Below are 12060 nucleotides of genomic sequence, written 5' to 3'. Positions count from 1 at the left end.
GGTTCGTGGGATAGTGGATGTGGATTTGCTCCCTTCTGACATCCTCCCCAGCTTGGTTGAGGTATCTGAGGGAGCAGGGATGTGACTTTGAACGTTTCTTACTTTTGCCCCGGGGTTTTAACTTTAGGTGCCCTCGTCCCCATAGTACTGTAGACCGACTCTCTCTGGGCGAGGTTGCTGTCTATACGGCCTCTTTTAGGTTGGGTCTTAGGTTTCATCTGCACCCTTTTGTAATGGACATCTTGGAAGGTTATGACATTGGCTTAGCCCAACTGACTCCTAACTCTTGGGCGAACGTCTTTGGGTATATTTCTAAGTGTGCATTGAGTGATGTCACTCCTTATTTTCCTGCTTTTATTAGGCTTGTAGATATTGCCCCTTCCTCTCGTTCTCCCAGGGATGGTTCACCCTATATAGCCGACGGGGATATAAGACGGTAGTGGGTAAGACCTCTAGCTGGGTGTGGTGGAGGAAAAAGTGGTATGTTATCCGAATGGAGGACCTCCCACTTTCAGAGCGTCTTTCATGCACGGTGGAATTACCGGCCCCGTTATTTGTCTAGGGATGACGCCTACCCTCGTCTTTTGTCAAGGGATTGGAGGCTCATAAAGCCTTTATTTATGGCCGAAATGTATCGGCTGTCTTCGAAGAGTCATGCGTGGGTGCCCAATAATTGGTTTCCCCATGTGGGTCAATTTACCAACATGGTCTTCCTCGCGGCTGTATGTCTTTGTCCCTATTTGGATAGAGGTAGTTCTCGTAGACTTTTCACTAAAGCCTGGTTTTCTTTCCTTTTACTAACCCTCTTGGTTTTGTGTAGGTTCTGCTATGAATCGTCTGTCCCATGAAGACAAGGGTTTAGTGGACGTGCCTAACTGGTTGTCCCAGGTGTATACGGATGACATCTTCAAAGCCGTGGAGGCTAAGAAGAAGGACTATTCAAAGAAGTCTGACGAGGGTGCCTCTAAGGTATATCCTGTTCAATTTTGATGTACTTCTATATACCTTTAAGGTCTATGCTTGGTTGTTCATCTGTTTCATTTTCAGGAGCCTACTTCGTCGGCTACGAAGAAACGTCCTGCGTCTTCGGCGGTGGCTCCTAAGCCCAAGCGTCCCTTTTTCAAGAAGCTGGGCACTGCTGATGCTGCAGCGAAATCGTCACTGGTGAGGCCATCCGCCCCTCTTGCTGGGGAAGAAGGAGTCCCTCCTCCTCAGGCGTTCACCCTTCCACCTGAGCAGAAAGAAGCATCTCCCAAGGTGACCACCGAAGGAGATGCTGCGGCCAAAGCGGCCGTTAACGAGGTGGTTGCTGACCATGTTGACGCCCCTGGTGCTGCTGCGAATGTTGGAGAAGCTACTACTTCCTCGTCAAGAGAGGGGAAGGGCAAGGAATCTGAAGGTCCTTCTGCTAGGGATGCCCCCATGCCTCCACCAGCTCCGTCGATTGGTTAGTGTCTTAGTACTTAGGACGTCATGATAACTTGGTAGTTTTGGTATAATGTTTGACATTTTGATATTGATTCTGTTGACATGTTCAAACGGATGCGGCGTGCTGAAGTGGCAAACATTCCCCCATCAGGTGGGTTTAGTTTAGAAGAAAAGGATAAGATCCTTTCGGACGTCTATGATGTAATTCCTGAGGAATATGTGAGCTCGCTTCCTGGAATTGATCTGGGGTATTTTGGGGCCATGCAGTCCCTCGTACTTGATGTAAGTTTAGATGTATACTATTATCTCTTTTATTTTTAACAAAAACTAAGTCTATTTTTGGTCACGGCAACTCTTCATCCGTTGTGCCGAGGGTAGGCACTACCGCTTTGACATGCATAAAGATATGCTAAAGCATAAAGACAAGATTGAGAATCATGAGAAGTATGCTGAGAAGAAAGCTAGGTTGATCAATGTGTATGCGGACAAGAAGATTAAGTCCGAGGCAGACGCTCTGAAGAAGGATGAGGAATACGCCCAGGACTATGAGAAGAAGTTGCTGGAGCATGAGGAGAGGTTGGCCGTGCTAAGAAAGGTGTATTCCTCGGTCTTAGAGCGAGTGACCAATTTCTCTTCCAAAGTGGACGCCTTGGAGAAGAAGCTCAAGGCTACCCAGGATGAGATTGAAGCTGTGCGGGGGGAAGCCGCTAGCTCTTTCAAGCTTGGGGAAGAGTCCATTTTGGAGAATGCTCGGCTGGCATGGGATCAGTCAATGGATGGGAAAGACTTCTCCTGGTTTAAACATCGTATCTCATACCAGATGGCCGTCTCGACAGCTAGACGCCTTGGCCTGGATCCTCCTGAGTTTTTTAGCGAGGGGGACGATGAGGACGTGGAGGAAGAGGAAGTGAATTCCCCTAAAGGCCAGGATGTTCAAGACGGGAGCTCCACAGCCCCTCATTCATAGATGGTCTTTGTTAGTTGGTTTGGATGGCGTTGCGGGCGCTTGTAATAACATTGATGCCTTTTGGCATTGTTTATTTGGGTTTGTTGCGCCTTGTGCGCATGTATGAATATTTTGTGTCTCATGTGCACTTATTTTTTATTCCATTTCAGTTTATTACTGATTTCTTAGGAACACTCTTTTTGGTCCATTGGTGGACGGTTACCCCAGTGTTTTAGGTGATCAGCCTAATTTGGAGCACTAATCTAGGCCACTTCTCAGGCCGTCAACCGACTAGTCTTTTTGTGACGCCTTCAAAGGAGAAGGTGTCATCTTAAATAACTGCTCTTCTTGAGTCTTGCTTTGCGTTTTTTACGTCTTTGTCAATTCAGGCCACTTTTCAGGCCATCATTCAATTAGCCACTCATGACGCCGCCCCTTAGGGCTCGTTAATGTGGTGGTATTTCATTCTTTAGTTTTTTTTTTTTTTTTTTTGTGACTTTATTGAGCCATGAGTTCATCAGATAGGGAAACATTATCATAGATCTTATCATTTTACTAAGTAGCAAAACCAAATTGGCTGCTTTGTAGGCAGGCATTACAGGCCGTTTTGTGGGCTCTTGCACAATTGTTAGGCCGTTTAATTAGTAGGCTCGAGTTACATAACTTATCTTAATTTAATGACATTCTATTTTTAGCCACTTTTTCCTGTCTTGACTGGTATACTCTCATTGGCGGTAGGTAGTTCCTCCTCATGCTTTCTCTTGCCTCTTGCTTCGGCCAAATCTTTCTTCCATGCTGACGGGTTGAGGGTTGTGAAGTAGCAGTCTCTTGCCTGCTGTTGGTCTCCATGTATAGTCCCTATCGCCCCATCATCACATACAAATTAACTTCAGGAGCATGAGATGGGTGACGACTACCGCTTTAATTTTGTTCAGGGTGGGACGTCCCAAGATGACATTGTATGCTGTCAAGTCCTTGACGATTAGTAAATTTACTCCCATCTTCCGTCCATCTTTTCGATCCCCGAACCGAACTGGTAGGTTGATGACGCCTACAGGATTTATGACGCTTCCTCCAAAACCAATGATGGGATAGTGTATGCTCTCTATGGTTTTGGGGTCGTGGGCTAGGCGGCTGAGGCACTCCATGATCATAATGTCGGACGAGCTCCCAGTGTCTATCAGGATACGCTTCACTCTCATATTGGAGATTTTTATCTCGACCACAAGAGGATCATCATGCGGAGTGGCTACTTGTCCTCCATCCGACTCACATATCTCTATCTGAGGGAATGGGTCCACAGGTGACTTTCCTGACAGCATCACTTGCCCTAGGCGGCGGGCATAGTCTTTATGTCTCCTCATGGTGGGTCCTCCAGCGGCTGGCCCTCCAGATATGACGGCTACAAACCCCCATTCGCTGTGGTTTCCCTCTGTAGGTGAGACGGGTGATTTGTTCTTTTTGTACTGGTTCTTCCCCGGGCCGTGAGCGCTTCTCTGCAAGTAGTTTTTGAGGTGTCCTTTGGAGGCTAAGCCGTCCAGGGCTCTCTTCAAGCTTCTAAAATTCTTGGTGTCATGCCCTATATCCTCGTGGAACTGGCAATACAGCTTAGGGTCTCGACTCTCAGCGGGAGACTTCATGGGAAAAGGCCGTTCAAGGTCAAACCTGGTCCCGACGTCCTTCAGTATTGTGAGGAGATCTGTGTTGTACTCGAAATATTCTCTTTATTGTGGACGTTCTCTCTTGTGTCCAGGAGAATTGGTATCATGCTCTTTTGAAAGAGCCTAAGTACCATTTACTCGTGGAGCCTTTCAGTCTATTTTGTCCTTCTTTCCTGAGGCATCTGTTGCCTCACCAGTCTTTCCATCTTTGGACGCGTTGTATATTTCTGTTGCATGGATAAACGCTTCAGCCTCATCCAATATTTCGGCCATAGTCCTAACACTCTTTTTAACTAAGTCAAACTTGAATGATCCTTTCTTCAATCCCCTGATAAAATTATCGAAAGAGACGCCGTCGGGTAGGTCTGGGATCTGCCCGGCCTCTAGATTGAAATGTTTCACATAGCTTTTTAGTGATTCATCTTTTCTTTGTTGAATGCGTCCCAAATGCATGCTTGTTTTCCATGAACCTGGTGGAGAACAGGGTTTGAAGCTCGTTGAAAGAGGCAATTGATCCTGGGGGCAGTCGCTTAAACCATTTGGACGCTACTCCTTTAAGAGTGGCAGGGAAGTATATTCACCAAGTGGCTTCATTGGTTCCTTGAACATACATGTGGTGACGGTATGCAACTAGGTGCATATCTGGGTCGGTGGTACCGTCATAGGCTTCAATGGTGGGAGTTTTAACCTTGGGTTCTTTCGGGGTGTTCATTATGTCCTCAGAGAAGGGAGTACTCATGTGCCTTAGCGTCAGGTTATTAAACCCTTGTTGGATGTGATAGGTGGGTTCACGGCGGCTGGAGACCATACGGGGACGCAGGCTTACTCTGTTAGGCGTCATCTGGGTCTGCCCTCGAGCAGAGGGGTAAAAATGGAGGATCTTCCATTACTGGGGTGGACCCAGTGTCTGATAATTCAGATTCAGCTTCATAGTATTCCTGACGTCTCGAGGAGGGTCGCAAGATGGCCGGAGGGTTTCCCCTGGATGGTGGTCGCGTTGCTTGGTCTCTCCGAGGCAGAAAGGCTTAATGGCCACGGTCAATCTCTGAGCATTCTGCCACGGGACTGACTCCACGGCTCGCTTGTGGACGGGAGCTTTCTCCAGCTCTCCAAACATTTGATCTAAGTGGCATTCTGTTTATCCGATTGACGCCTAGAGTGAGGGGCCTCTATGCGGCCGTCCTTTCAGTGCTGTAGATTAACATGTTCTTTCGTATTTCATCCTGCAATGTGGTACTCATCTTCTATCGAAAGGTTTGATTCCTTTGTTGTTGGAATCCTCATAAAATCTCGCGCAGCGATCCCCTTGAGACTGGCAAGTCCAAATTCTCATCCAGCACGGCATCGTGGGCACTGGGGCTTAGGTGGCCGCCCGATGGAGATGTTTCCAGGACTAGTTCTTCCTTTACAACCACCTCAGCCTCTTGCACTCGACGTGGTGTGTTACCGGCATTTGCGACTCGATTGGCTTCTTCTATATGGCGTTGACTCCTTTCGCGAGGCCGTCTCTCTTCTCCTTCAGCATGCTCTCCTTCAGACTGTGGTTCGGCCATGATTCTTTACCTCCCCACAGACGGAGCCAAATGTTGTGGGGTCTTTTACGGTGATGACGTGTAACGCGTTCCTCGGAGGTATCAAGTATGAGTTGGCACGAACTTCTGGCTGTTAGGTTATGATACATATGAACAACATAAATCATGCGGAAAAACCTTAATGCCAGGAATCATATTAATTGCACATAATCATATAATTAGTCTAGGATGCATACACTTTGTAGCGTGCCCTCCCTAGCTGCGCCCGAACCGAACAAGAACAAGTCTTTAAGACTCCAAGTGTCATCCCTCCGTAGAAAGTCCACAGCACGTCCGGATCCGCCTTAAGATTGACCAACTAGAATCGCCCTTAAGGTACTTAGAATTTTCGGCTAATAGGGCAACAATATGACTGAAATTTTGCTCTCAAAATGTCACTTTGAATACTTGAAAACTCGTCCTTAAATTGTGAACCTATGCACATATTTATAGGGCTATGGAAAGGGATTTAGAATCCTATTAGGATACTAATTAGTTTAATTAGAATTTCATTAAAACTCTTTTAAACTAATTCTATCTATTAGGATTACGATTTAATCATAGAACGAATTCCATTAGCTTTAGGATTCGTATCGAACACAAACGTTGCACGACCACGAGCACCGCACGGCCCGCGCAAGCCTTGCAGCCCACACGAGCATGCGCAGCTCGCAGCCCACGAGCGTGAGCCCACCCGCGCGCGCGCCATGGCCTTGCTGGGCCTGGCCTTGTGCTGGGCCTGGCGAGGCTTTGGCAGCGTTGTGTTGGGCGCTTGGCTTGCTGGATGCGGGCCTGGCTTCGTGCTGGGCCTTCGTCTAGCTAGTCTCGTCCGATGCTAATTCGTACGATGCGCTTCCGATTAGTTTCTCGAATCCGGAATTCATTTCCGATACGAACAATATTTAACATTTCCGAATCAGAAATTAATTTCCGTCTCGAACAAATATTTAATATTTTCGTTTCCGGAATTATTTTCCGATTCCAATAATATTTCCGATTCTGACAATAATTCCGTTTCCGGCAATATTTCCGATTCCGGCAATATTTCCATTTCCGATAATATTTTCCGATACGTACCATGTTTCCGTTTCCGGCAACATCTACGACTTGGATAATATTTACCGATACGATCCATATTTCCGTTTCTGGCAATATCATCGTTTCCGGAGTATTCATTGTTTGCCTTTGACGATCTCAGCTCCCACTGAAACCAAGATCCGTCGATTCCGAATATCCATAGATGGAGTATTTAATGCCATTAAATACTTGATCCGTTTACGTACTATTTGTGTGACCCTACGGGTTCAGTCAAGAGTAAGCTGTAGATTAATATCATTAATTCCACTTGAACTGAAGCGGCCTCTAGCTAGGCATTCAGCTCACTTGATCTCACTGAATTATTAACTTGTTAATTAATACTGAACCGCATTTATTAGACTTAACATTAAATGCATACTTGGACCAAGGGCATTATTTCCTTCAGTCTCCCACTTGTCCTTAGGGACAAGTGTGCATTTCCTAATTCCTTTGTCGCTCGATGCTTGCTCTTGAACATAAGGTAAGAGTTGTCATCCTTATTATGTCCAGAGGTGTTTCTCGGTTTCAGAGTTCAACTGATCAAATAAACAGATAATCATAGCCTATGATTCATCTGAGCACGGCCATGCATTTTACAGTTTCTAGCTCTCCGAGTGGCCTTGTACAACTTTTAGCATCTCATCCCGATTTATGGGAGGACAATCCCAATCTTGCGATCTTGAGATTAGACTTCGTTTGATAGGTGATTACCTGAGCGTTGCCTTTATAGCCTCCTTTTACGGTGCGACGGTTGACAACGTCAAAGTAAGCAGTTCTCAAACAAGTAATCTCAAATCACTCAGGTTTTGAGGATTAGTGTCTAATAATTTTAATGAAATTTACTTATGACAGATTTTCACCTCTTACAGGAAAGTTTCATAGGTCTGTCCGATACTAGTCTTCCCAAAGTAAGTATCTATGCAAATGATTATGACATTGCCATGTCCACATAGTTCAAGAAACAGAACTACTAGTCATCTTGCATTCTAGTCGTCTAACGTTTTCTATGCGTCCATCTTTATAGAAAACTCCGACCAGGGACCATTTTCAACTTTTGACATTCAAGTTCACTTGATAGACATTTCTTAGTCACAAGACTGGTCCTGACAGTCTATCTTGAATATTTCGTCAAATTGAAGGGACTCATCATTTAATAAACCACAAATTTAATGGAAAAATGAATTCTATTTATTTATGTGAATGATTAACCAATAATGTTTCACAAAGTATTAAACTCTAAAACTTTAAAACATTAAACAAGGACATCAAAGCCATTCTCCAATATGCTTGATTCTCATAGCTGCAGTGTGAGAGTTGTGCTTCGCCTGCGGCAGAGGTTTAGGTAATGGATCTGAGATGTTGTCATCAGTTCCAATCTTGCTTATCCCGACTTCTTTTCTTTCAACGAACTCTCGTAGAAGGTGAAATCTACGAAGTACATGCTTGACTCTCTGGTGGTGTCTAGGCTCCTTTGCCTATGCAATAGCTCCATTATTATCACAATACAGAGCTATTGGTCCTTTAATGGAGGGGACTACACCAAGTTCACCTATGAACTTCCTTAGCCATACAGCTTCTTTTGCTGCTTCATGTGCAGCAATGTACTCCGCTTCAGTTGTAGAATTCGCAATGGTGCTTTGCTTAGCACTTTTCCAGCTTACTGCACCTCCGTTGAGGCAGAAGACAAACCCAGACTGTGATCCGAAATCATCTTTGTCGGTTTGGAAACTTGCGTCCGTATAGCCTTTAACAATTAATTCATCATCTCCACCATAGACCAGGAAATCATCTTTGTGCCTTTTCAGGTACTTCAGAATATTCTTGGCAGCAGTCCAATGTGCCTCTCCTGGGTCTGACTGGTATCTGCTCGTAGCACTAAGTGCATACGCAACATCCGGGCGTGTACATATCATAGCATACATTATTGAACCAATCAATGATGCGTATGGAATCCCATTCATTCGTCTACGCTCATCAAGTGTTTTTGGGCACTGAGTCTTGCTTAGAGTCATTCCATGAGACATGGGTAGGTAGCCTCGCTTGGAGTCTTCCATCTTGAACCTTTCAAGCACCTTATTGATATAAGTGCTTTGACTAAGTCCAGTATGTACTGTGCTTCTCCTGGATCCTTCATCGAAAAACATTTCCCAAGCCAAATCTTGACAGAGTTCAACATAGGAATGTCATTTCCGATAATTAATATGTCGTGGACATATAATACTAGAAAAGCATTTTTGCTCCCACTGACCTTCTTGTATACACAAGATTCGTCTACGTTCTTGATGAAACCAAAGTCACTGAATGCTTCATCAAAACGTATATTCCAGCTCCTTGATGCCTGCTTCAATCCGTAGATTGATTTCTTAAGCTTGCATACCTTTTTATCATTCTTTGGATCCTCAAAACCCTCAGGCTGTGTCATAAACACAGTTTCTGTTAAAACGTCGTTTAAGAAAGCGGTTTTGACATCCATCTGCCATATTTCGTAATCGTAATATGCAGCTATTGCTAACATTATCCGAATAGACTTTAGCATTGCAACTGGTGAAAAGGTTTCATCGTAATCCACACCGTGGACTTGCCTGTAACCTTTTGCAACCAATCTAGCTTTGAAAACTTCAAGTTTCCCATCCTTGTCCTTTTTCAGTTTGAAAACCCATTTGCTTCCTATGGCTTGGTAGCCATCTGGCAAATCGACCAAATCCCAAACTTAGTTTTCAGACATGGAGTCTAATTCAGATGGCATGGCTTCATGCCATTGCTTGGAGCTATGACTCGTCATAGCTTGCTTGTAAGTCGCAGGTTCATCACTTTCAAGTAATAGAACGTCAAAGCTCTCGTTCGTCAAAATACCTAAGTACCTTTCCGGTTGAGATCTATATCTCTGCGATTTACGCGGGGTTACATTTCTAGATGGTCCTTGATCCTCACCAGATACTTCTAAAGATCTCTGAGTTTCATCCTGAATGTCATCTTGAGCATTCTCTAGATTTTGTTGTTCGACTCGAATTTCTTCGAGGTCTACTTTTCTCCCACTTGTCATTTTGGAAATGTGATCCTTTTCCAAAAAGATACCATCTCGAGCAACAAACACCTTGTTCTCAGATGTATTGTAGAAGTAATACCCCTTTGTTTCCTTTGGGTAGCCCACAAGCATACATTTGTCAGATTTTGGATGAAGTTTGTCTGAAATTAATCGTTTGACATATACTTCACATCCCCATGTCTTAAGAAAAGACACTTTTGGAGGCTTTCCAAACCATAACTCATATGGAGTCTTTTCAACAGCTTTAGACGGAGCTCTATTTATAGTGAGTGCAGCTGTATTTAGTGCATGTCCCCAAAATTCTATTTGAAGTTCGGCCTGACCCATCATTGATCTAACCATGTCTAGCAAGGTTCTATTCCTCCGTTCCGACACACCGTTCCATTGTGGTGTTCCAGGAGGAGTCAATTCTGATAGAATTCCACATTCTTTTATATGGTCATCAAATTCATAGCTCAGATATTCACCGCCTCTGTCAGACCGCAGTGCTTTAATCTTCTTGCCTAGCTAATTGATTCTCTACTTCACTCTGAAATTTCTTGAATTTTTCAAAGGATTCAGACTTATGCTTCATTAGGTAGACATAACCATATCTACTGAAGTCATCAGTGAAAGTGATAAAGTAGCTGAAACCACCTCTAGAATTTGTACTCATTGGTCCACATACATCTGTATGAATTAAACCCAATAGTTCATTTGCTCTTTCTCCAACTTTAGAGAAAGGTTGCTTTGTCATTTTGCCAAGTAAACATGATTCGCACTTACCATAATCCTCTAAGTCAAATGGTTCTAGAATTCCTTCCTTTTGAAGTCTTTCTATGCGTTTCAAGTTAATATGGCCTAATCGACAATGCCACAGATAGGTGAGATCTGAATCATTCTTTTTGGCCTTTTTGGTATTTATGTTATAAACTTGTTTGTCGTGATCTAATAAATAAAGTCCATTGACTAATCTAGCAGATCCATAAAATATCTCTTTAAAATAAAACGAACAACTATTGTCTTTTATTAAAAAGGAAAATCCCTTAGCATCTAAGCAAGAAACAGAAATGATGTTTTTAGTAAGACTTGGAACATGGAAACAGTCTTCCAGTTCCAAAACTAGCCCAGAGGGCAACGACAAATAATAAGTTCCTACAACTAATGCAGCAATCCGTGCTCCATTTCCCACTCGTAGGTCGACTTCACCCTTGCTTAACCTTCTACTTCTTCTTAGTCCCTGTGAATTGGAACATAAGTGTGAGCCACAACCTTTTAGGTTATGATACATATGACAATTCATAAATCATGCGGAAACAACCATTAAGCCAGGAATACATATTATTTACACATAATCATATAGCATAGTTTAGAAGCATACTCTTTGTTGCGTGCCTTCCCTAGCTGCGCCCGAACCGAACAAGAACAAGAACAAGTCTTTAGGACTCCAAGTGTTTTCCCTCCGTAGATAGTCCACAGCACGTCCGGATCCGCCTTAAGATTGACCAACTAGAATCGCCCTTAAGGTACTAATAATTTCGGCACTTTTAGGCAAGGTATGTGACTGAATTTTTCTCTCAAAAAATCACTTTGAATACTTGAAAACTCGTTTTAAATTGTGAACCCAGGCCACATATTTATAGGGGTATGGAAAGAGAATTGGAATCCTACTAGGATACGAATTAATTAAATTAGAATCCTAGTGGAACTCTTATTTAATTAATTTATCTTTTAGGATTAGGAATTTAATCATTAAACGAATTCTATACGCTTTAGGATTCGAGTAACACACTTCGAGTAATACGCTAGCACCGCACACAGGCCTTGCGGCCCACGCACAGCGCCAGCCCACTCGTCGTAGCCCCGCGCGCGCGCCTTAGCTTCGGCTGGGCCTGGCTTTTGCGCTGGGCCTGGTCGCATGCTTGGCGTGTGGTTGTTGAGCTTGGCTTGCTGGGCGATGGCCCCGGCTTTGTGCTGGGCCTTCGTCTGGCAGGCCTCGTCCGATGCTAATTCGTACGATGCGCTTCCGATTAAATTCTCGATTCCGGAATTCATTTCCGATACGAACAATATTTAATATTTCCGATTCCGGAATTAATTTCCGTTTCGAACAAATATTTAATATTTCCGTTTCCGGAATTATTTTCCGATTCCGATAATATTTCCGATTCAGACAATATTTCCGTTTCCGGCAATATTTCCAATTCCGGCAATATTTCTATTTCCGATAATATTTTCCGATACGTACCATGTTTCCGTTTCCGGCAACATCTACGACTTGGATAATATTTGTATTTCCGATACGATCCATATTTCCGTTTCCGGCAATATCATCGTTTCCGGCAATATCAT

The 12060-nt window shown here is 43.9% G+C and overlaps 1 protein-coding gene across 1 annotated transcript; it reads right to left on the bottom strand.

The window, feature by feature from the left end:
- Nucleotides 1-3065: 3065 nt before the first annotated feature.
- On the bottom strand, nt 3066-3738 carry LOC110775251 (uncharacterized). The gene is made up of 2 exons (XM_021979857.2): nt 3318-3738; nt 3066-3232 (listed from the first exon to the last, which is right to left on the bottom strand). Exons 1-2 carry the CDS (start codon nt 3736-3738, stop codon nt 3066-3068), a joined length of 588 nt encoding a protein of 195 aa, XP_021835549.2.
- Nucleotides 3739-12060: the final 8322 nt, after the last annotated feature.

The sequence above is a fragment of the Spinacia oleracea genome, chromosome 2, assembly GCF_020520425.1.
Source record: "Spinacia oleracea cultivar Varoflay chromosome 2, BTI_SOV_V1, whole genome shotgun sequence".
Classification (NCBI taxonomy): domain Eukaryota; kingdom Viridiplantae; phylum Streptophyta; class Magnoliopsida; order Caryophyllales; family Amaranthaceae; genus Spinacia; species Spinacia oleracea.
This window is presented reverse-complemented; position numbering and strand designations above follow the sequence as displayed.